The sequence below is a fragment of the Mastomys coucha genome, unplaced genomic scaffold (assembly GCF_008632895.1).
Source record: "Mastomys coucha isolate ucsf_1 unplaced genomic scaffold, UCSF_Mcou_1 pScaffold21, whole genome shotgun sequence".
Taxonomy (NCBI): domain Eukaryota; kingdom Metazoa; phylum Chordata; class Mammalia; order Rodentia; family Muridae; genus Mastomys; species Mastomys coucha.
In genome coordinates this window covers 22,725,665-22,751,188 of record NW_022196904.1, presented here as the reverse complement: position 1 = coordinate 22,751,188, position 25,524 = coordinate 22,725,665, and the positions used below count along the sequence as shown (strand labels likewise).

General features: G+C 47.6%; 1 protein-coding gene across 2 annotated transcripts; it reads left to right on the top strand.

Moving 5' to 3' along the window:
- The first annotated feature begins 282 nt into the window (after positions 1 to 282).
- On the top strand, positions 283 to 24,524 carry Spint2 (serine peptidase inhibitor, Kunitz type 2). Of its 2 annotated transcripts, XM_031385987.1 has the most exons (7): positions 283 to 734; positions 16,822 to 16,992; positions 20,416 to 20,475; positions 21,379 to 21,432; positions 22,046 to 22,207; positions 22,451 to 22,489; positions 24,027 to 24,524. In XM_031385987.1, exons 1-7 carry the CDS (start codon positions 629 to 631, stop codon positions 24,191 to 24,193), a joined length of 759 nt encoding a protein of 252 aa, XP_031241847.1. In that variant the 5' UTR covers positions 283 to 628; the 3' UTR covers positions 24,194 to 24,524. The 2 variants fall into 2 exon arrangements, with proteins under 2 accessions (XP_031241847.1, XP_031241848.1); XM_031385988.1 differs by lacking the exon at positions 16,822 to 16,992.
- Positions 24,525 to 25,524: the final 1,000 nt, after the last annotated feature.

Sequence of the window (25,524 nt, the reverse complement as noted above, 5' to 3'; positions counted from 1 at the left end):
TTTAGGCAGGATAAATCCCTCACACCTAAAGGAACGCGAAAACAAATTGGGCAGAAAGCCACAGGTTTCCAAAAAGTTTGCGTCTCTTGCCACAGTCGGAGCGCAATCACGAAGGCGCAAGGACGTCCTAGCCAAATCGAGACCCACCCCTCCCGCAAGGTCCGGTTGGGGCAGGGTCAACGCTAACCACGCCTCCTCCCAGGAGCCGGGGGCGGTACCAGGTGCAGGCCGCAGAGCCAGGTGCCGGCGCTCCGCGCCTGCGCCGTGCCCGCCCCGCCCCGCCCCGCCAGGTGCGCCCCACCCCCAGCCTGCGTGCCACCTTCTGTTGTGTCCCAGCGTCCGCCATTCGCCGAAGTGCCCCTCGAAAGGGTGGAGGCCTTCCCACTCTGAAGGAAGAGTCGCAGAGTGTTGCCGGGCGTCCAGGGACGGTGTTGGGAGGCAACTAAGGCGTCGCACGCGCCGAAAGTCAGAAAAAGGGGCTTCCGGGGACCCCGGCGGAGCTGCACCTGAGCTCGCGGGCCTACAGTGCGCGTGCGCGGCCGTGGGCTTTCTTTTTTTTTTTTTTCCCCCCCTCCGGCACCGGTTCGCGAGACCCCCCAACGGCCGGCGGCTCGAGGCCCCGCAGGTCATGGCGCAGCTGTGTGAACCGCGGCGGGGCCGGGTGCTCCTCGCCCTGCTAGCTTCGCTGCTTCTCTCCGGGGCCCAGGCGGCCAGCAGAGACCTAGACGTCCACGGTGAGAGCCAGACGGGAATCCGGGAGCAGGGGCCCCAGGAGACCGAGGGCTACTAAGTGCGCAAAGGGATCGCAGGCAACTTGCGGGTGATGTGGTGGGCAGTGGAGCCAGACCTGCAGGTGGAGGGGAGAAAGGTTAGGGACACGTCGGAGCCTAGCGAGCGCGGAGGCGTAAGGGTTAGCAAAGTGTCCCTTAGAGAAGGAAGGAGGAAGGGAAGGAGATGAGGTGTATTGACCCAGGAAGGCGTGGCGCTGGAAGTGGGTGAGGCGCTCAGCGAAGCGGAAATTGCTTGGCTAAAGAAAGCCCGAGGTTGGGGGGCGGAGGAGGGGCGCGTAGGGGGCCTGCATTCAGGCGTCAGAGGTGGAAATTTGTTCGGGAGACCTTTTGGCAGCTTTGGGTACAGGGAAAACGCTCTACAGACACCTGTTGGTACCATGTATGGCTGCAGCCCTCCGTGATGTCCCAAGGAAGAAGAAAAGCAGCGATGGTAGAAGGGAGGAGCTTTGCCAAGGTACCTACCAGTGCAGGAGCATCTGGTCTCAGTGTGTGCTCTTGGCATCCAGCAGCTTAGGGTTTGCTTCTTCAAGTGTTGTTAGAACCTTTAACTGCTTCAGACAAGTACTAGCCAGCTTTGAAAAGATCTCTGTTGAAAGAATTCATTGATTGAGCAAACGCTTTGAGTCCCCACTGAGTGTCAGTAAGAATGGTGATGGTGGCTGACTCCAGACTAGACAGGTTCCTGCATTCGCAGAGGATGGATTCCAGTGGGAGCGAACATTAAACGTGCAGAGTACTCGCCAAAGATTAGATGACCGAGTGGTGACAACAGACAGTGGGATAAGAACAGTGGTAGATGGTGAAGTGTGCTAGCTCAGGAAGTATTCTAAGGAGGGCGGCACCTGTCCTGACCGGAAGAATGAGGAGGTGGCTGCCATAACAAGATCTTGGGACCAGTGTCCCAAGTAGTGGGAGGGAGTACTGAGGGTCTAGAGTAAAATTGGTTGTGATCAGGGAAAAGACCGCCCCCGAGGCTGGAACAGGTCAGGAAGGGGAGAAGTGGACACAATCATGAGGCCCAAGGCTTTAGTGGACAAGCTGTCTGGTGAAAGAGAAAGCAGGAAGTGTGGCAGCCAGACCATCCCTCTTGGTAGCTTCTAAGGAATGGTTTACTCCTTTGTCTAAGACTAGGACAACAACAAGAAGTATTGGGAATGCCAAGGGCCAGTGGGGAGAGGCTCAGCTCTGGGAGATCCAGTCAAAAGCAGAGGTTGACCATTGTTATAGTTGTCTGAGCCTGGAGCCAGCCTGATGTGGTGGTGACATCACAGGCCTTTGGAAGGTCACACATAGCGATTGGTGAGGCTGTGTCCTTCAGAACAGGTTAGACCTACTGACCTTTTTGAAGTACGCTAGCCGTCAGGCCGGTGAACTGCTGCCCTTACTTATCTCAAGTGCTGTTTGTTTGAAAGTTTCAACAGCTTTGTCAGAGACACCAGTTTTAATAGGTTTGGGGTTTTTTGGAGGGGAGGGGGTGTCTGTCTGTTTGGCTTTTCTCAGCAAACAGAGTCATGTACTCGGGTGAGGCATGTCTCTGGCTCATTCCAGCTGTATGGTGCCACCAAAGGAAGTGGAGGAACAGGAGTGATTATGAAAGGCCGCTCGTAGAATCTTCTCTTCCCCAGTGGCTGAGGGGCAGTGGGAAAGGGGCAGGTATGGGCAGCAGATTGTTGAGGTTCTGGAAGAAAAGTCGTAGAAAACTAGATAGAGTGGACCCTGAACCTAGGAGAGGACACTGAGGTCCTGGAGAAATCTAAATGTTCATGTTAAACTGGAGTGCTGTGGAAGACAAGGTCATTGGAGGATAGACAGAGAACAGGGCTCCTTTGTCTGAATGGAAATCCCCACAAGTAAACACATCCTAGGTGGTGAACCCTAAGTAAGGACTTTGGAAAGATGTGGGTCAGCAGATGACAGACGGTAGGCAGTGAACCTTCTACTCTTGATGACATCTTTTTGCCTTGAGAAGTTTGGTGAAGTTGAAGGAAGAGGGGTCTAGAAGCAGGGGTGTAATGGTGAGTTAGTTAAACCACTTTAGCTCCCTGTGGGTCACTCTTCCAGCTACCCCAGAGCCCTCTGGATTCCAAAAAGACATACACGGGCATGCACACTAATTTTGATATGTCTTGACTCGCTCGATGGCTGGGCATTTCTAATCCTCCCCAAGGTTAACAAACACCCCTCCCCCGACCCCTCCTCCTGTCCTCTGATTATTTTTGAGTTAGTATCTTCAAATCTATATTTCATCTCTGCTACCCAAGATCCAACCTCTAGGGCCACTTTCCTGGATTCTTACATGCCAGCAGGCCTTTAAGTTTCATCTTTTTCCTTTCTTGTTACCAAGATTCTCTGCCTCTTCTTTCTTTCCCAATCCCTTGGCCGCACAATCCTTCGGCCTACATCTTTCTGCCCGGTTGTTGACTGTATGACAATTCTTTATTATCAGTGGAAGCCAGCTAGGGCAGGGAACCTCAGGTCAGGAAGTGAGGTGGTTTTTTTGGTAGCCAAAATAAGACAAATCATTAGAACCAATCTCCAACATGGGTCTAGATTCTTGTTAGAGAAAGGTATTGTGAAGGCTCATAGGGGACTGGAGAGATGGCTCAAGGTTCTTGCAGAGGATCCAGGTTCAGTTCCCACTACACACATGATGGCTCACAACCATTCATAGCCTCAGTTTCATGCCCTCTTGATTTTCTCAGGTATCAGTTATGCACATGGTTTTGATATATGCACACAGGCAAAGTACTGAGACATAGAAAATCTTAAAATTTTTTAATTAAACTTATTCTTTCTGATTGTTTTTGTTTTTTGGAATCAGGGTTTCTCTGTAGCCCTGGTTGTCTTGGAATTCTGTAGACCAGGCTGGCATTAGACCCAGATCCACCTGCCTCTGCCTCCCAAGTGGTAGGATTAAGTGCACCTCCATTGTGGCTTAATGTTTTTATTAAGGTTAAGAAAAGAGACTGAAAAAATGAGAGGGTGTCCAAGTTGATTGGCGGTAGAGACAGCAGGTTGTTGAGGGCCGTGCATGTGCATGGGTGTGATTGAGGTTCTGTGATCTGACATTGCTGGGGTTGGTGTCCCACTGGTTATATGTGGGAAGGCAGGTCAACAGGTTACTTAGAGGCAGGCAAGCAGGGGAATGCTGATCCATGGAGGCTCACCTCAGGAGACTGTCACAACCTACAATAATTGTATGATTTCCAAAGTTGGGAATTTGTAATGTTAAGGTGTTTAATTTGGGGACATTAACCGACAGTGTGAAGGTCTGCTAGAGCATGAGCAGAATACAGGCCTGCTTTCACACATAGCACCCATGGGTGAAAGCCAAGAACCTTTGTGAAACAGGACACACACTTCCCAAGTCTCTGATTACATATTTCCATCATACACCTGCCTGCCCTTTATGTCATGGGTTATGGCCGGATCTCAGGCATATTATTTCCTTAAATGGAAAAGCTGCTTTACCAAATGCTCTCCTCCCTGATATTTAAAGGGCCCTGAATTTTCTTGGGTTTTTTGTTTTGTTTTGTTTGTTTGTTTGTTGTTTTTTTGTTTTCTTACAGCTTAGGGTCTCACATGTGCTAGGCAAGCACTTCCTGTACTTTGAAAATTTGTTTATCTTGAAGCAGTGTCGTGTATGTGAGGCCTAGAGGTGGGTTCACAGTTGCCTGGGTTGGCCTTGAACTCCTTCGGTAGCCCAGATAGGCTTTGCCCTTGGGATCTTCTACTTTAGCCTCCTAAATAGCTTCGATTATATATAGGCTTGTGCCAACTACCTTAGCTGAAATAATGTAATTTTGATCATTATTACAAGGTCAAGTAGCAATTTTCCCAAGTTGGAAATCCCTTTGAGTCATGAGTTGTTAAGTTGCTGCTGCAGAAACTGTTAGCGGTGCCTAGGGCCTCAGAGCTGTTAATGGTTACTTGATCTGGCTTCCGTAGTGGTTCTTGGGACTTTCCACTGGAGCTGAGCCCAGCTGTATTCATTCCTGAGTCTCCACTGACTTTCAAGCATCTTGGGTTAATTACAGCTTCCCCAAGAGCTAAACTGCAGGGCATACTTTTCGACCAATCTCCACTGAGCATGCCATTAGTTCCCAGCTCTTTTGTTTCCTTACATGGTTAGTATGACCCTGGTGGTCAACGTAGCAGCTAGGAGCTGAGGTGCATCTGGACGTGTTATCAGCTAGGCACGTTGACGAGGGAGTTGTCCTGCTTTGGGGCAATGCTGTTTGATATGCTTATTAATTTAGCTAACATATACTTACAAGTACCTACTAAGTGCTAGGTATCAGTTTAGGTTTCCAAATAGAACATTGAACAAAATAGGATAGTTAGACAGCCGAGTCAGTAAAGACCTTGCTGCACAAGCATGAAGACCCTCGCAGCACACATGTCTGCAGCCATATATTACAGGGTAGGCCTGTGGTCACAGCAGGGCAAGGCAGCCAGACTAGGCGAGTCAGAAAACTGTGGATCCAGTGAGAGCCCCTGTCTCAAAATATGAGGTGGAGGGGCTTGCATGGTGGTCTGTGCTTTTAATTTCAACACTAGGAGGCCGAGGTACATGGATTTCTTGAGCTCCAGACCAGCCTGCCAGGGATAGGTGGTCTGCAAAGAAAGAAAAATTGAACACACCTGACTGCTACATGCAAGCACAATGCACTCAGTGAACTCAAGCATGTGCCACAGGGAAGAAAGGAGGTCTTAGAAATGGCTTCTTCCCTTGCAAGCTGTCACAGTAGAGCAGGTTCATTGTCCTGTTTTAGTGATGAGTGTGTAGTAACAGTGGGTACAAGCGGTTGTTTGCATTCAGCTGATAGCTTATGAAATGTAACATTTACATGTAAATATTTTATATCCAAAAGGTCAAAATTTTATATCCACAACACCAAAATTTTATGACCCTTGTAATTTAGGTTGGATTTGTCATTATAAATGTTCTTTCCTCATAAATACCCATAAATATTGAGTTACTCGTAATAACGACACATTCCCGACACCAGTGCCTAGGGAAGATGGGTAGTTAGTAGGCCTAGGGAATATGGGTAGTTAGTAGGTTTTATATTGGAAGTAAGCATTGAGATATGTCAGCTGTCTAGCTAACCACAAACTAAGTGGCTTTGTCAACCACTGTAAGGCAAAGAGCGGGGTATGCCTTTACTCCTAGCACTTAGGAGGCAGGGGCAAGTGAATCTCAGAGCTGGCAGCCTGCTTGCTTTGCAGAGTGAGTTCCAGGCCGGCCAAGACCACACAGAAGAGGATACGTTATAAAGTATATGGCATCTTTTGGACTTCAGAGTTAAAATACTATTTTGGGAGACAAGAGGATCACCTGGGCCCAAAGGTTTGAGACAAGCCCTGGACAGCATGATGAGACCCTTTTAAAAACCCAAAACAGCACAAGGCCAGGCATGGTGGAGGCAGAAGATTAAGAGTTCAGGGACGTTATCCTCTACTACATGCAGTACCAGGTTAGCTTGATATACATGAGTCTCAAGAGGGAGACAAGTATGTCGTCTCTTTGTTCGGAGTCAGTGTTTCCCTGGGTAGCCCTAACTGTCCTGGAACTCACTCTATAGACCAGTCTGACCTCCACCTCAGAGATCTACCTGTCTCTGCCTCCTGGGTGTTGGAAATCAAAGGCATACACCACCACTACCCAGATAACAAGAATGTTTTTAAAACATAACGCTGACTATCTTCTTGTCCAGTATCTGTGGTGATATAGGCGTGTAATCCCCTTTCTGGAAGCTGAGGTAGAAGGGTCAGAAGTTTGAGGCCCTCCTCAGCTACATGAGACCCTGTCTCAAACAACTACAACAGAAAATGCTCTTTTGGTTTTCTTGTTTTTGTTTTTAGGCAAATCAACCAGATACCCAAGCACTAGCTGGAGTCCAGGTCTCTTCCTTCCCTAGTTCCCCTCACTGTCTGCCTCCCAGTGTCTCCTCTATATCCCTGTACCAAAGTGTCATGGGGCTTGGCAGGGCTCAAGTCCCTAGAGACATTGCTGTTGTCCTGAGAGGAGTCCCAGGGAGAGTGGCGGTTCTTACAGTTCTGTCCTGTTTGCCTTGAGGCTGCTTGCTTTCTCTTTCCCTGTCCATCACCTGCTTTCACCTTGAGTTTCAGTGAAACCTTTTTTTTTTTTTTCCTCACCAAGTTGCACCACCCCACCCCTAGCTATTTTAAGCATTTATAACTTATCTTTATAGCACCTAAGTCTTAGTACTAACCGTATCAGGAGAATCTCCACTTGTGCTGTGCTGTGCTGTGCTGTGCTGTGCTGTGCTGTGCTGTGCTGTGCTGTGCTGTGCTGTGCTGTGCTGTGCGGCAGTATATGGCCAAGGGAGCAGAATGTGTCTCTGGGATCTCTGCAGGGAAAGCTGACTTTCTACTTTGCCAGGATAGCCTCTAGGTTGATGATGTGGGGCTGTGAGTGGATGTGGCTCAGTTGTGGACAATGCTTGCCCTGAATGCTTGAAGCCCTGGCTTGACTCTTGCAAACCAGCTGTGGTTGCTCTGGCCTGTGATTCTAGCACTCTGGGCAGTGGGAGGTTGGGGGGTGAGGAAATAAGAAAGATTTGAAGGTTATCCTCTGCTACATAGCAGTGGAGTTTGAGGCTAGCCTGCATTACATGAGACGTGGTTTCAAGCAAGGAATAAAATATTAACGGTGTGTTCTAGAGCTGGAAGCTAAGGAAGGTCCTAGGCCAGTGCTCATAAATAAACTTGCCAGGAAACACTTCCATATTTACTAGATCTAAACAGGTATAAATCACAGACAGGTCTTTGTCTCCAATTGGGCCTAGTTATATCTATAATGTCCTAAGGGACACAGCGGTTTCCTAGTCAGGTCTTTGCTTTATTCTCAGAGCTCCTGAAAACTGTGGCTTTGTGTTCACATTCAGCTGTGTTGCCCTTGCTGGCTTTGAGCGAGTAAGGTGCAGTGATTGTCTTGCCTCAGCCTCTTTTTTTGTCTGGCTGATATTTGTTTGTCTTACCCAGGCTTAAATCAGAGAATGTGGACTTGTTGTACCAAAGAATATGAGACTTTTTGTCCAGGCCTAGTGGTCCAGGGCTGTAAGTCCAGCTACCAGGATGCAGAGGCAGGAGGGTCAAAGCATGAAGGGCTTGGCTCTGGAGGAACTTGAGGGCCAGGGTGTGCCCCAGAGTGAAGTCGTTGTCTTGCAGTGAAAGAAGCCTCTGCTCAACCTCAGAAATAGTTTAAAAGGTTATTCCATTGCACTTGAACTTTTAGAATTTGTATATAGTTTATGGTGTGGATGCTTTGCCTGCATGCACGTCTGCACCACGTGTGTGCCTGTTGCCCTTGAGGCAGGCAGTTGGTGTTAAATCCCCTGGAACTGGAGTTACAGATGGTGGTAAGCCACCACGTGGGTACTAAGAATCAAACATGGGCCCTATGAAAGAGTGGCCAGTGCTCTAAACCACAGAGCTATCTCTCTGGCCCCCGTTCAACTTTTTTATTACAGTTTTATTTGTGGGTGTGGGTATATATGTGCTCAAATGCAAATTTATGCCGGAGAACAGTCTTAGGAGTCGATCCCCTCCTTCTAATAACTGGGTCTTGGGATTAGATTCCAGGTGTCAGGCTTGGGGGTTAGTTAGAGCCTTTACCCACTTTGCCATCTCAGCATCCCCTTCTCATTCCCCATCCCCGCTGCATGTGTCATGTCACTGTTCCTATGAATGAGGAAATAAACAGAAGGAGGCCAGTTATTGAGGGAAACTGGCTAGTCAGAGGATGCACAGCTTCATTCCCCAGCTCTGGGTGCTCTGCAGTCTTTTAGGTACTTATGCTAAGTGACTCCCACTGTGCATTCCCTTTGGTTGTTTTCTTTGTACCTTATAATACTTTATAGGGCTTATGATAAGCTCTTAGAATTTGGGGTATGATTACAACAATTTTTCTTTTTTCCTTTTTTCCCATCCATATAAGTCTAAGGGCATCTGCCTAATTGCAGATGTGTGGAGGGCAAACACACATCCCCACTTGGTGGGCCCAGCTTATCCTGGATGGGGGTAATCCACACTCCCCTCCATCTCAGGACAGTCTTTAAAAGCATTCTTGATGGGGGCGGTAGCTCACATGTGTGATCCCAGCACTCAGAAGGCAAGAGGTAGGCAATCTCTGAGGTTGTTTTCAGTCAGATCTACACAGTGAGTTCCAGGACTGCATTTGTAAAACCTTAACAAAACAAAACAAAACTACTCTCTGCCATCCTGTCTTGGACATTTTTGATCCTCCCCTGGTGCACACGTGTCTATTTTGAACAGCTTGGGTATTCCCTTATCTGGATTTCTCTGGTTGTTTTGCCTGCCAGCACAAACAGATGTGATGCTGAGACTTCGGCTCCTAGAAATCTGAGCCTTGAGCCCTGTGTGGATGTCGCAACAGTTGCCCTGCTCTGAGCAATTGCTTTTTTTTGTGTCATTTCCCCTCTGCTTTCCTTCCCCATCCTCTTCCTTCTCCACATGCTGCTGTGGTTGGGCTGGAACTCAGAGAGAGCCACCTGCTTCTGCATGCTGGGTTAAAGCTGTGCACCACCATGCTCAGTTTGGATCTGTTTTTGCTTTTGCTAATGTGACAGCTTATGGACCTCACACTATCTGAAGATCTTTGTAGCTATAACTTGATTGCCTTTGGCCTTACCCTTAAGAGTTCTCAGCAGTTTTAATGAGAAGAGCACAGTTGCTTTTTACACTGCCTAGACTTTTTGGCAAAGGATAAACTGATGAGGGATATGTGTGTTATACAAACCTTCAAAGTCGGGTTATGGGTTCTCATTTCACAGGTTGTGGTATGTCATGGTGGTGAATGATATTTTCTAAACACTTCAAAAAAGAGAGTGGATGTTTTAAAAAATTTTTTTTAAAGATTTATTTATTATTATATGTAAGTACATTTTATCTGCCTTCAGACACTCCAGAGGAGGGCGTCAGATCTCATTACAGATGGTTGTGAGCCACCATGTGGTTGCTGGGATTTGAACTCAGGACCTTCAGAAGAGCAGTCAGTGCTCTTAACCACTGAGCCATCTCTCCAGCCCCGGAAGTTTTTAAATGTATTATTGTGGTTTTGACATGATGTCCGTGAGTGGAGGCAGGCACCATCATACCACCATGCACTTGGAACAGTCAGTTCTCTCGTTTCACTGTGGGATGTAGGGATCAAACCCAGGTCTTCAGGCTTTCAAGGCAAGTGCCTTTACCAACGGAACCACCTTCCCAGCCTTCAGTTGCACTTTGTGACAAGGGGTTTACAGGTGTGTGCCACCGTGCCCAGCAGTTTGTTTTTGACTAGTTGAACAGAGTCCAGGGAACACTTACGTGACTTGGGAGTTCTATGAAATTCGGTTTTACTGCACATAAGCAATTGTTGTCGTGCAGCCGTCCATTCTCACACTGTCTGTGACACCTTTTTGTTGTCATGATGGCAACTACCAGAGACCATGTAATTAATCTGCAAAGCCTTGGCAAAGGCAGTTTTCCACATGCCAGATTTTGTTTACCAGTTTTACTCAGTAATCTGAGGGTCTGCAGTAGGGTTCACACGAGAGCCTCCAGGACTGACTCCCTGAGAGCTGTGGGTGGAACAGTGGTCCCCAGCTGCAAGACAGATGGCTATGGAGCTACCTGGTGCCTGCTGAGTTGCCCATGCTGCTCTGGCCACTTGGCTAATACAGCTGAGTGAGTGATGGTGTTGCACCCTCCCTGCAATAGCCTGTGTGGGAAAGTAGTGACCCTGGAAGGGGTGTTCAACACTGCTGGAAGAACTGGCCATGTTAGTGCTGCCGTCAGAGGCTGTGGCTACACATCAGAACTTGCAAAGGTTTCATGGAAACCAGTAAGGTGGAGCTACCTCTGTGTGATAACCTATAGGAGTAAGGGGTTGGTTTTTTATTTAGATACAGTCTCACTATAAGCCTTGGCTGGAACTCAAGATCCACCTGCATCTGACTCCTGAGTGCTAGGTGCTAGGATTGAAGAAAGTATGTGCCACTATGGCCACCTCACATCAAGTGCTGGACACTAGAAGGTTAAATCTTAAATGTGGTTCTAGATCTAGTAAAGGTCAACTGAGGGGGCCTGTGCCATGTGAATTGAAGTGTGGTGACAATACAAGAAGCTCTGTTATTTGAAGGAAGAAATGAAACACTTTCAGTTTTCAATATTAAACTAGCTATGGCTGGACATGGTGGTGCACACCTTTAATTCCAGCACCAGCGAGGCAGAAGCAGGCACAGCTCTGAGCTCAAGGCCAGAGTCAGCGTGGGCTACTCCGTAAGACTCAATCCCACACAAACAAACTGGAGCATGCTATGTAAATACCTGTTGTTACCTTTGTAATCAAAATATTTGGTTGTTCTGATCATATGTTTTGAGACAGGTTCTCAGTGTGTAGGCCATGTTGTCCTGCTGTCTCCTAAGTGCTACAATTACAATTGTGGCAACTTAAACATTAAAGACTTTATGTATAAACTTGCTTTTCCCATAAGAGGGCTGGAGAGATGGCTCAGCCGTTAAGAGCACCGACTAATCTTCCAAAGGTCCTGAGTTCAAATTTCAGCAACCACATGGTGGCTCACAACCATTTGTAATGAAATCTGATGCCCTCTTCTGGTGCATCTGAAGACAGGTACAGTGTGCTTAGATGATATAATAATAAATCTTTAGGCTGGAGCGAGCGGGTCTACTGGAGCCAGCAGAGATCTTGAATTCAAATTCCCAGCAACCACATGATGGCTCACAACCATCAGTACAGCTACAGTGTACTCATATACATTAAACAAGCAAACAAACAAATATTTTTACAAAAAAGATTGTTTTTCATGACCTCACACTATCCTGCAAAGCAGGTGTTCCCTTGGTTTTCCACTGGACCTTTTATCTTTCTGTATATAGCTAGCAGATGGTGAACTTCAGTTTAAAGTACCTTTCAAGTTTCAGTATGGAGTGGGATATGATCATGCACACTTAGAATCTAGCAATCCATTGACTGAGACAAGATTGCAAGTTTGTTTTGAAAGTTTGTTTTGAAAGTTTGTTTTGTTTTTTTAAATATTATATTTATTTTTACAAGTACACTGTAGCTGTCATCAGACACACACCAGAAAAGTACATGAGATCCCATTACAGATGGTTGTGAGCCACTATATGATTGCTGAGAATTGAACTTGGGACCTCCAGAAGAGCAGTCAGTGCTCTTAACTGCCGAACCATCTCTCCAGCCCAACCCAATTTGTTTTGTTTTGAGCCAAAGTTTGACTGTGTAGCAAATGTCAAATAGGGCTCCAATACAACCCTAACAAATTGTGTTTTAAAAGTAAATTTAGGGGCTGGAGAGATGGCCCAGTGGCTAAGAGCACACTGACTGCTCTTCTGAAGGTCCTGAGTTCAAATCCCAACAACTACATAGTGGCTCACAATCATCTGTAATGAAATCTGGTGCCCTCTTCTGGAGTGTCTGAAGACAGCTACAGTGTACTTACATATAATAAATAAATAAATCTTTTAAAAAAAAAAGTAAATTTGGGAGCTGGTGATGTAGTTCAGTAGTAGAGCTTTTGCCACACATGCCCTGGGTTTCCTTACCTGAATTACACATCTTGCAAGAGTAAACCAAATGGATATAAAAACATACATGAAAGAGGCTGGGAGTATGGAGCACACTTGTAATCTCAGCACTTGGGAGGCTGGTGCCTAAGGTCAAAGCCAGCCTGGGCTGCAGATGAGGTCCTGCCTCAGAAAAGAAAAGGCTGGGAGGCAGGAGGATCCCTCCTTCAGAGATATCCACAGCTGCATAACAAGTTCAAGACCAACTTTGGCAGCATGAAGCCCTGTTTTATCAAAAAAGGAAACATCAAGATCCAGATGGTTGTTAATATGGTGGGAGAGAGCAGATGGGAAGATGAGCAAGGGTTAGGGAGATCTGTCTGAGGTAGAACTCTTGCCTGGCACATAGGAGGCCCCAGGCTCATCCTTCAGGACCATGTTTTAAGGCTAAGAAGTGATAAATGTATTTCCTGTGCTTTCAGCATCTTGGAATAATCCTAAAGTAAACTGCCTTTGCAATAAGTACTCACAGCTGTGGGAAATGATCTGGTCTGTCTTACCATTACAGATTGGTAATGCTTAGGAGCCTAAACTTTCTGTGATGACCTTGTTAAAAGGTGACAGCTCTTAGGAGGCTGTGAGATCAGTGCTAGCCTAGTCCACAGAGTCCAGGAAGCCAGCAAAACTGCACAGAGAGACCCTGTCTGTCAGGGTCCAGCCTTGACACAGGGTCAGAGTTCTCAGCTGGAAGCAGGGACATCTGGAAGGCACACAATAAACATCCGCAGACTTTTTGGGTACAAACTGAGAGGCAAGTTTTTTTAGGCTTATCTCTCTGTCTTGTAGCTTGAAGCTGTATGTACTTTTGCTCTCTTCGGGCTGGGTGTTGTACTCTCTTATTGGCTCCCTTTCTCACGCTCACACACTCACTCTGTGTTCTTTTTCTTCTTCCACACACACTCATCATACACTCTCACTACTCCATCTTCTCTCCTCACATTCTTTTTTTTTTTAAAGATTTATTTATTTATTATATGTAAGTACATTGTAGCTGTCTTCAGACACTCCAGAAGAGGGAGTCAGATTTGTTCTGAGTAGCTATGAGCTACCATGTGGTTGCTGGGATTTGAACTCAGGACCTCTGGAAGAGCAGTTGGTGCTCTTAACCACTGAACCATCTTTCTAGCCCCCTATGCCTCAATTTTTAATTGTTTAAGAATCATTACATCGCCGGGTGGTGGTGGCGCACGCATTTAATCCCAGCACTTGGGAGGCAGAGGCAGGTGGATTTCTGAGTTTGAGGCCAGCCTGGTCTACAGAGTGAGTTCCAGGACGGCCAGGGCTACACAGAGAAACCCTGTCTCGAAAAACCAAAAAAAAGAATCATTATATCAAGGAACATCTAGTTTCACAGAATACACTAGAACAGAAGGAGAAGGGAGTAGAAAAGTCAGATTATAATAGAGAAATTATGCACACAAAGGCCAACTGAAAAGCAGTCACATACAAATAAAATCTATACAGCCGTTGATCAGGGCTAAGGTTATGAGAAATGGGAGCAACGTTTTTTTACAAAGAGCTGCTGTGGGCTAGTGAGATGTCCCCATCCCAGCCTACTGCGGGCAGTCCCTTATTTCTAATGGTGGGTCCCCTGGAGGGACATGTGTGCTGCTGCTTCTCAGGGTCCCAGATGCTGCCCTTTTTGATAAGGAGCTGCCTTAGGCTTCTGAGATGGCTCTGTCCTGGCCTGCTGCAGGCAGTCCCTGTCATGGTATGCTGTCTTCAGCACCTGGGGGGAGAGGGAAGCAACAACAGCAAGTCTTTCTGTTTGGCAGAGCAGGGTGAAGTCACTGAACCCCAGGCAGATTGTCTTGGGGTTAAAACTAGTGACCCGAGAACCAGAGCAACCTGTTTCTTCTCGACTAGACTATTTTACACCCAACTAAACATACCACCCAACTAGATCATTTTTTAGTCTTGTTTATTTAACAGTACTAAGGCCCTTACAAGAAATAACTTGGTGAAATTATGTCGAGCCACAGCCCACCAGCGGCAGTTACTGCGGTGACCCTGGAACTGAAAGCAGAGGCTTGTGATGAGGGCAGTTTGCCTTTCTGACCCCTCAGGTCGTGATAAAGAGCTACGTTATGAAGGCTTTCAAGCTGCTCTGTTTTGTGTTTTCCCACGGCTTGTGGGTGTCCGTTCAGCATTCCCCCTTGGTTGCTCAGAAGAGCCCCTGTCTCAGAACCTGGGCTCTGAGCAGATGTTTCATTGGGAAGGTGGTGGTGATGGTGGTGATTATATTTAACATGTATTTGTGTGCATTCGTGCTCTCAAAAGCTTGTCTTAGCACTTGAGGTCACAGGAAGGAAGGGAATGGATTCTTCTACCACCATGTAGGTACCAGAGACCACACTCAAGTTGTTTGGCTTACAGCTGAACCATCCTCTCAATGTTCTGGTTTGTTTGTTTGTTTGTATTGTTTTGTTTGTTTAGAAGACAACTCCAGCTAGACTAGCCTTGAATTCAGTGTGCTGCCCAGTGTTCTTCCTGCTTCTACCTCCCAGGAGTGGGATTATGGCTATGCACTACTACATTGTCCTAACACTGCACAGAAAGCAATGGCACAGTCACTGTTGGTGACTACAGGACTCAGCTCAGCAAGGCTCCTGTAGCACTGGGTCACCTCGTGTTTTCAGTAGAGATGTTAAAACAGGTCCTGTGGGATCTCTTCATCTTGTTTTGTGGGAGCAGCATTGCCTCTTCCATCTGGCTGTGTGTAGGTAGGGCCCAATAGAAACCAAAGGATTCTGTTCTGTGTGTTTGCTCTGGACGTTGTTCCATCCATGGTTTGTGATCTTTGGCACTTCGTCAGAGTATCTGTTGCAGGTGTATACTAGCTCATTCTTTTTTCTTTTTTACTGAGATGCCTTGGGCCTTATACTTAATAGGCAGTTTCATTCCTGATGAGTTAGGTGTCACTAGCTCTTTTTGGTTTTTGTTTTGTTTTGTTTTGGCTTTTCAAGACAGGGTTTCTCTGTGTAGCCTTGGCTGTCCTGGAACTCACTCTGTAGACCAGGCTGGCCTCGAACTCAGAAGTCCACCTGCCTCTGCCTCCCAAGTGCTGGGATTAAAGGCGTGCGCCACCACCGCCCGGCTTGTTTTGTTGTTTTAGGATGGGATCCTATTCCTTAGGCTGGCCTTGAACTCACTGTACTTAGGTTGGCCTTGAACTTTCCATCCTTCTGGTCCATCCTCCAAGTAGCAGGATTACAGGTCTTGCATGAGCCTGGTTGGGGAGGTGGTTCAAGCCACAAGCATGAGGACTTACAGTTGCATCCCTGGCACACACATGAAAGCCAGGTGTGGCAGCAAGCATGTATAAGCCAGTGCTGGAGGAGGGCTGAGAGTGATCAAGAATGCCACTACATCCAGCCTTTTTGAGGGGGTCCAGGTATTGAACTGGGGTCATCAGGCTCGTGCAGCAAGCACTTTTACTCACTGAGCCATCTCGTTGGTTCTGGAATTTTCCTTTTCTGCTATTTACTTGAGAGTTACTGGCATATATAGGAGTTGCAATAGGGGAAGTTTTTGTCTTACACAGTAGCAATGTGTTGTGAGTATAGATGGGTGTTTTGAGAATATGTGGTTCCAGGCCCATCATAACAACAGAAGCACAAATCCTGCCCTCTGCATTTCTCAAGATTATCTCCAGTAGCAGAATGAACTAGGCATGAGCAAGCTGGAGGGCAACAAGGACTACCTGTGACCAAGTGCACTGCTCTGGGACAGTTGAGCTTGAGAGCTGACATTTGGGTGCACATTCAGATTGGCCCTCAGTCTGGGGTGGGAGGACAGTGTGCCACTGCAGAGGAAGACATGGGCCCTCCCAAATGACTCCTCTGGTTCAGGTGATTCCCTTGCCCTGTCGATGTGACTGCAAATGTGTCCAACTAGAATACTGTGGCTAGTATGTTTTCCTTTAATTGGAGTGGGGCAAGTCTTAGTACTCCCTGGAACCCAGGCCCATGAGCTGGGTTGCCCTTTAGAGATAGGAAGCTGGTCTCTGAAGTTCTTGATTTGAGTGTTGGTATGTATACAGATCGTCTTTGTGGGAGGATGTGTAGGGCCTGGAATCTAGGGCCTGGCACATGAGTGGCAAGTGCTCTGCTGAGCCACACCCTCACCTGTGCATTTCTGGTAAGAGTCAAGGGCAGAAGCCACCTGCAGCTGTGTCAGGTGCTTTAGATGTTGTTACCAGGTGATGTTTTCTTTCCATTCAAGGAAGACAGCGTCAGCACTGTCTTTGGGAACTGGCAGGCCCAGAACGTTTTGCTTCCCTTTTGGAATATCTTGAACAACTTGAACTTCTTCCTGCAGAATATGTGTGTGTCCTTTGACTCTAGGATTGTCCCCATCAACCCACATGGGTTCTGTTTTGTTTCAGAGTCTTGTGGAGTTTCGAAGGTAGTGGGGAAATGCCGGGCTTCCATCCCCAGGTGGTGGTACAATGTCACTGATGGGTCCTGCCAGCCATTTGTTTATGGAGGCTGTGAAGGAAATGGCAATAACTACCAGAGCAAGGAGGAGTGTCTTGACAAATGTGCTGGTGTCACCGGTAAGACTGGAGTTGGGAGAATTAGATAGTTCATTGTTGAGAGTGCACTTCCTCTATCTGCTGTGTCTTCACTCAGAACCTGGGATGGGGTGAGAATCAAAAGCAGAAGCAGACCCAGTGTGCTGCTTCCTGTGGCCACACTGGTTTCACTACAGGCTCCCTACTCTTAGCAGAAAGAGTCAAGCCTCTTACCTGGCCTCCTCTGTCCTCTTCCTCCTCCTGAGAGCAAGTTCTAGGCCAGCCCACCCCAAGAGGACTGACCTTTGCAAATTCCACAGGCCTGGGTCCTCGGGCATCCTCCTATACAAGTGACCTGAAAGGCTCTCAGAGTTGTGTTAGGAGTGAACACTGGGGTTTGTGCCCTAAAATCTATCCATCTCCACTCTTGAAGGTAGCATTGGCCCTTACAGAGCAAATAAACCTGAAGCCCAGTAGAGCCTTGAGTCCTGGTCCCTCTCTGCTGATCCCAAAACCAAGGCTGAGCTGCCCACAAAGGTTTTTTGTGCCACCCTTCCTGGCTTGCAGATTTGCCTGGTGACTTAAAGCTGTGACTGATTCTGTGTTGAGCCCCAGTTCCCCCATAGGTAGTGGTGTTTATGCTTTTCTGTCTCCTCACTTTCTGGTTAAGACTTTCTTGACTTTGAGCTATGCATTCAGAGATGAGATAGGCATCATTAGGTTGTGTGAAGGCGGTCAGCAGTGGCCTCAGGCAGTGACCTCTGCTCTACTGCAATGGGGGAAGCACCTCAGTTTGCTTGTCTGAGGAATTTGGAGAGATTGGGAGTGGGGCGGGGGCAGATAGACAAGAATTGATTGTAATTTAATGTTTTAACCCGTTTCTTTTTTTCTTTTTTAACTGTATAGTTTTAGTCTTAACCTCTTGGTCTTCCTGCCTTTACCTCTTTTGGGACACTGGTCCCGAACTCTCAAGTGCTAAGTTTAAAGGTATCCACCGCCATGTGATACCTAGCTAGGGTATGATTTCAGGGGCTGCAGGCCAGTCCTTCACCTTCTGGGTGGCACCTGGTACATCAGGAATCTGAGTGAAGAAAGTGTCATTTCTGTGTGTTTTCCTCTCCTTTGTGGAGGGGAGGGGTTGGAAATGTTGTTTGTTTCCCTAAAGTGATAAGGAGGTGAGCAGGAGTCAGTGGGCATAAGGCACTCAGTACCTCCCTGGACATGGTTTAGAACGGGACCCCAGCTGCAAGAGCCTGGAAGGTTTTTGTGGGCATTTGCTTGTCTGTCTCTTGTCACTCTCATGTAACACAAACTGAAAACTGCCGATGCCTCTGGCCCTGGAGTCTTGCCAGCCTATTTTCTAGGCAAGCAAGTTCTGAGGGAGGCCAAATAAGAATGAAGGTGTCTGTTGTGCCAGTTTATTAATTTGTAATGGAAACTGGAACCTCCCGGGGATCAGACTGTCTACGCAAGCCTTCTAACGAGTTGCCAGAAAGTGGCTTGATTAGGGCAGAGGAAGGCTTCAGAGACCTGGACGAGGTGACTGCTGAGTGACATTAGGCCAGCTCCAGGCCTCTACACCCACTATCTTAATTTGTGCTGGAGACAAAATTATATCAGACATCAGGCACAGTCTTACCCAACTATAGGTCCAGCTGCAAAACTGAGAAGTAGAGGTACGCTGATTCCAGGAATTAAGAGACCAACCTAGGCAATGTAGAAAGATGTGTCAGAAAAAGAAACACCCACAACCCAAATTAAAACAAAACAACAACAAAAAACTAACCATTTTGTTAGATAGTGGTGGTGCATGCCTTAAATCCCAGCACTCAGAAGGGAGAGGCAGATAGATCTCTGTGGGTTAGAGGCCAGCCTAATGGTCTACAGAGTGAGTTCCAGGACAGCCAGGACAACACAGAGATGTCCTGTCTCTTAAAACAAAAACAAAACAAAACAAAAACTAACCAGCAAACAACAACAAAAAAAAAAAACCTGACCATTTTGAAGTCTCTTTATTTGTTGCTCCACTCCATCCCTGTTGTGAGATTAGGTCTGTGTGACCCAGGCTGGCTGCTTTGACCATCTTGCCTCAGCCTTGGAAGTAGTTGATTGTAGGTGTGACCTCATGCCTACCGAGTCATCTCAGCCATTTTAACTGCAGTTGTGCAATGTTAGATATATTTGCACTGTTTTGTGCCTTTGAAAATTGTAGGTAAATAAATACAGACTGGCTGGGATGTTTCATGGACTATAACCCTCCTACAGAAGGATTTCTACAAGTCTGAGATTATTTGGGCTGTACAGTTCCAGGCCAGCCTGAGTAATAGGGTGGAAAGAACCCTGCCTCAAAAAGTCAAAATAAGTATCAGAGACCACCTAGCAGTTAAGAGCAGTTACTGCTCTTACAGAGGATCAGGGTTCAACTCCCAGCATCCATATCAGGCAGCTTACAACTGCCCAGTTCCTAAATCCCTTTTTTGGCTTCTTCAGGTCTCTGTAGACAGATGGTATACATAAACTCATGCTCATACAGGCACACACAAAAGTTTTTAAAATAAATATTTAAAAGAAAAGCTCCCTCTTCCCTAAAACGAAGAGATGGTCTCCTTGAGAAAGACACAACCACCCATGGGTATGTCTAAGCATCTCCATTCACCTCTCTTTGTTTAAGAGCTGTGTTCAAATGGGGATAGTAAGATAGCTCAGGGTAAAAGCCAAGTAACAACACCTGGATTAATAAGTGCAGGGACCAACGTGGCGGAAGGAGGGGATAGACTCTTGAAACTTGTCCCCTCACCTCCACATATACTCCGTGACATACACATGCACGTATGCACAAAATCATTTTCATTTTTTTTTTGTTTTTTCGGGTTTTTTTTTTTGTTGTTGTTGTTGTTTTGTTGTTGTTGTTTTTTTGAGACAGGGTTTCTCTGTGTAGCCCTGGTTATACTGGAACTCACTCTGTAGACTAGGCTGGTCTCGAACTCAGAAATCCACCTGACTCTGCCTCCCAAGTGCTGGGATTAAAGGCATGTGCCACCACCGCCCTGCAGCATTTTCAGATACTGTTAAAAATGTCATAACATGTTGTATGTGGTGGCGGATGATTTTAAGCCCAGCTCTTGGGATGCAGAAGCAGATAGATCTCTGTGTGTTCGAGGCCAGCCTGGTCTACACAGTGAGTTTCATGACAGCCAGGACTACACAGAGAAACCCTTTCTTCCAAAACAAAAGTCATAACTCCACCCCTACTTTAAACAGATGACATGGCCCTGGGAGCTGTGACTGTACAAAGTCATTTTGCTGCTTCTTGCGTTGAGTCCTCAGGCAGTCCCAGTTTCTCATTTCTAAGTAAAAAGCTTATCATCACCTCATGTACCCCAGGGCTAAACTTTTTATCCACCGGGGTTGGTTGTGACATGTGTGGCCACTTGATGGTAGTTTTCTGCTTTTTGTCCCTCACAGAGAACACCATTGATGGCCTGGCCAAGAGCAGGAATGGAGCAGACTCTTCTGTCCTGAGTGGTAGGTTCCTAAGGATCCAGGTGGTAGCTGTAAAGGGAATTGTCAGGTACCCCCCTATGCCTCCAGTGCACATCAACAGCAGGGCCAACCAGCCATTGGCTCAGGTCCTGCCTTCCCTCTAGGCTGCGTCTGCCTTCCTGTACCCTCTGCTCCCCACTAGGGTTCTGTGCCCCTTCCCTCTCTAGAACTCCTTTGTCTTCTGCCACCCGCCGCTGTTCTTCATCTGTAGCTTTGTGTTAGTTTGCTTTGTAGAGCTGTCAGTAGCTGCCCTGTTCCTCTTTTATGCTTAAGGGACTCTGCTGCAGGAGCCTGGGTGAGTGGTCCCTTGAACCAGCCAGTAGTGATTGTACCCTTGGGGCCCAGCAGAGCCACAGGGTTAGGGGGAGGAGACTATACCCCTGATGAGGACGAAATTTCCCCCAGTAGGTAGTCCCATGCATCACAGTCTGGGCCCTGGCCCTGGCCCTGCCCTGCATCTCTGACACCAGAGCCCATGTGGGAGTTCTGTGGCTTCTGGGGCTCACCTGCCTTATAGGTGAGGGGTGAGGCTAGGCACTTCCCGGTTGTTTCTGGCCCTTGCTAACTGTTCAGGACCTTGCATGGTAATTTCCAGCATATTTCTGAATGAAAATGCCCCAGTAGGATAAAAGTTTCTGGATGCTTCAGAAGGTAAACACAGCTATCTTCTGGATCACCTCAAGAAACGTGGCTGTGATTAGTTTCTATAGTAACCTCTGAAGTAGCAAGAGCCCCACCCACCTCCAGTGTTGTGTGTCCTGTGTTCCAGAGGACATCAGGACCAAGAATATGTCCGCCCCCTTAAAGGTGGCACTGCCAGAGCTTTCTCCATGGGTCCTAGGACAGTTATCCTGTATTCCTCCTAACCAGATCTTTATGTTGCAGTTCCCAGAAAGCAGAATTCTGAGGACCTCTCTGGTGAGATCTTCAACTATGAAGGTATAAACTTAATCAGTTGTGTCCTTATTTAGTTGAGAAGTGAGTTCTCAGCTAGGAGGAGCTTGATACAAAGTCCCTTCAGACCTTGCCAGGTAGCTACACTTTAGAGCCTCAGTGGGTATCTCAGGCTGTCGGGAATCCAAATGTGCCAGCAGAGTAAAGTCAGAGGGGTATGTGCTTCCAGAATTTGCCTGCCACCCTGATTGTCACCAGCTCTGGCTATGGGTAGGAGCTATGCCCTGTACATAATTCCCATGTGTATGTAAGGTGAGGGTCCCAGGACAGATCAGGGGGAAAAGTGCCTAGGATTGCATGAACTACAGTAATATGGTTATGCTTGTCAACAAAGGCCTGCAAAGAAGGCGGCCCCTCCCCCACTACAAGTGGTATGCAACTGAAATCCCAACCTTTGGGCAGAGGAGATGTTGAGATGGGAAGATCGCCATGAGTTCAAGAGTACTCTGAAACACACATACCAAGTCACGCACACGCACACGGCGCGTGCATGCACACATACACACACACACACACACACACACACAAACACACACACGCATGTGCTTCTTGACCCTACTGATTTGTCCTCCTGAGGCTCCCTTGTTCTCACTTTCAGAATACTGTGTTCCGAAGGCCGTCACTGGGCCTTGCCGTGCAGCCTTCCCTCGCTGGTACTATGACGCTGAAAAGAATTCCTGTAACAGCTTCATCTATGGCGGGTGCAGAGGCAACAAGAACAGTTACCTCTCCCAGGAAGCATGCATGCAGCGCTGCTCTGGCAAGTCAGCTGACCCCATCCCTGTTCCATGGGAGTCCTTGAGGCTCTTTTCCTGTCTCTCTCCCTAAAATGAAGCCTTTGGAAATGTCCATTAGACCATTGAATGACAAGGTCTCAGAGCCTCCAGAGCTGCTGGGGAGAGGAGAGCCCTAGTGTTCAAGAGGCAGAAGAGACCAACCTTGGTCCCAGCTCTGAGGATGGAGAGCATGGGGGACTGACTTTAGCATTTTGCATTCTCTGTAGGTAAGCAGATGTATCCTTTCCTGACCCCAGGGAAGAAAGGTAAGTGGCCTCTGCCTTCTCCACCTGTCTTCCACCTCCCTCCCACTGGCCTTCCTGGACTAACTGGGTTCTGCCCAGTGTATTTTCTGCCTTGATTACAATATTATTCCCCACTGGAATGTTCTCGTGGCAGAGGGGTGTGTCTATATGAAAATGGTTAGGCAGCTTGGAATGTGTGGACATTTCCCCTACATTAAACACAATACTCAAGCCGGGGGTGGTGGTGCACGCCTTTAATCCCAGCACTTGGGAGGCTGAGGCAGGTGGATTTCTGCGTTCAGGGCCAGCCTGGTCTACAGAGTGAGTTCCAGGACAGCCAGAGCTATGCAGAGAAACTCTGTCTCAGAAAAACAAAACAAAACAACAACAACTACAAAAAAAACCCCACAGTACACAAGTGGAGGCTGAGCCTGAATCAGGAATTTCCTAGGCTAACTATGCTTGAGTTACAGGAGGTGTCTAGCAGACAGGCCTGTCCTGAGGAGTGCACACACAAGCCTGACAGTAACTCCAGGCCTGGAGGGAGGTTAACTGCTATAGAGTGTGGAGAGATGGTCAGGGGTGTCAAGAGGAAGACAGTAGGCAGCCTGGCTTGGTGAAGGCCCTGTGTCCTCCCCAGAAGATGAGTGCTACCCTGTGGACCTGCCACACTGGTTTGGTTGGCCTCTTGATCTTTTCTCCCTTTAAGAAGCCTAGCCTGGCCTACAAGTCTGCCTTGTTCTAGAAGTAGAAGCTGGTTCTCAAGGCTGGGCTGGAAAGGTGCCCAGGTCTGGAGGGCTGGCTGTGGGTGGAGTTGGGCAAGGGATTGCCCCAGAAGGCTAGATAGGTCCTATAGCCCATGGGGAGGGAGCCAGGTGAATGTCACAGGGAGTCATATGCCTGAAATGGAGCCCCACCTGGAAGGAAGGCATCTTAACAGACTAGTGGGGCAGCCCCTGTTGCTTAACACAATTAGAAACCCTAGGGTCGTGCTCCCCCCCCACCCCACCCCACCCCCGGGCTCTGCAGGGTACACCCTCACCTAGCAGATAGCACTAACACTGCTCAGGCTGACACTTACAGGACTCTTTCTTTTGTCATTTAGGACTTCAAGGCTAGAGTCAGCTGCCTGGGCCACTAGAGATCAAGTCTCAAAAAAACAAAATAGGGCTGGTGAGATGGCTCAGCAGGCAGGGGCACTTATTGGCCAGGTTCCATCCCTGGCACCTACATGGTGGCTCACAACCATTTACAACCCTAGTTAAGGGAATCCAATACCCTCTTTCGGCCACTTCAGGCACTATGTGGTGCACAGACACGCAGGCAGGCAAAACATAGATGCACATAGAATTTTAAAAATAAAGTTCAAAAGCCACTCTATGAATGTGGCATTGCACTGGCTACCCTGGCAGGTAGTCTCTCCAGATTCCCAGGTTGAAGAAGGCATCTAGTCCTTGTTCTGAGTCTACTTGGGCTATTGTGCATTCTGGGTTACCCTACTTACTGGCCCTCTGTGTCCCTGCTCTTCTTTATCTTACCTGTCCCTTCTTATCTTTAGCCGTGATCCTGGTGGGGCTATTCATCATGGTCCTGATCCTCCTCCTGGGAACCTCTATGGTATGCTTGATCCGTGTGGTTCGAAGAAAGCAGGAGCGTGCCCTGCGCACCGTTTGGAGCACTGCGGATGACAAGGAGCAGCTGGTGAAGAACACCAATGTCTTATAGAGGCCCCAGTGCTCAGAGAACCAGGGGGACAACATGTGCTGTTTAAAAAGAGAGCAACTGCTTGTGTCTGAGATCATTAGGGAGTTTGGTCTTTGTTTCCCAGTCCTGTTGGGCTGCTTAGGGCCTCCTCTCGACCCTGTCCTCCCACAGCTCCCTCTGCCCTTCCCCATTGCTTCCTTTAGCATCACTAGGAGCCCCATTCTTGTAGTCTTCATTGTTTGTTTGATTTATATGTTTTTTTTTTAAGTAGATAAAGGTTTTTAAAAAATCAGGATTCTGAAAGAATGTTTAATAAAGTGGGCCTTTTAAAATAAATAAAATTTACTATGTAGTTTTTTTTTTTTTTCCTTGTGACTACTAATTACAGGTGCCAAGGTTTATCTCAGGACTTGCTCAGTCATTCTGGAGTCAGGTCGTTGCTTTCCTGTTTTGTTTTAGACACAAAGTATGGTTTGTTTGTTTGTTGTTGTTTTTCCGTACCCTACAGGAGTCCCAGCCTGACCATGAGCTCTTATGTAGCTGAGATGACTTGAGCTTGCTACCTAAGTGCTGACATTACAGGTGTGTGTCCCTATACCTGGACTATTCCAGACTAACGCTGGAACCCAGGGCTGCGGCTCTGCTGGGCAAGCACTTCACCAGCAGAGCTGTATCTCAAGCAGCCTAAATCTTCTTTGAGATAAAGTTTCTCTGTGCCCTGTCTGTCCTGGAACTCCCTCTGTAGACCAGGCTGGCCTCAAATTCACAGCGATCCACCTGCCTCTGCCTCCCAAGTGCTGGGATTAAAGATGTGTACCACCACCACCACCCCAGCCAAACCCCCAAATTTTTTAAGGTTTATTTTTTACTTTATGCATATAACTGGTTTGTTTGCGTGTATCTTTGTATACCATGTGCTGCATGCCTGGTACTTAAGGAGGCCAAAGAAGGTATGGGATGCCTGGGATCTAGAGTTACGGATAGTTGTGAGCCACCATGTAGGTTCTGGAAACCAAGCCCAGGTCCTCTCCAGCCCACGGCCAGTGTCCTTTATCATTGCCCTGTCTTCCAGCTCCACTTTCTCAAAATTCCTGGCCACACTTCTGAATACTCACTGACCACTCTCCTGGACATAAGTACAGTTCTTGCTTCCCTGGAATACAGACACTCTTAGATTCTGGATGTGGGGAAATGACTCCATCTATCACTGCCACCTGCCCCCTGACCTCTGAAGTCCATTTGTGATCGAGTTGTTGGGAGGCACATGAAAGCCAGGTGTCTGCCTTAGGCAGGGGCCCTCAGCAAGGGAGCATGGTAGCACATGCCTGTAATCCCAGCACTCAGAAGCAGGA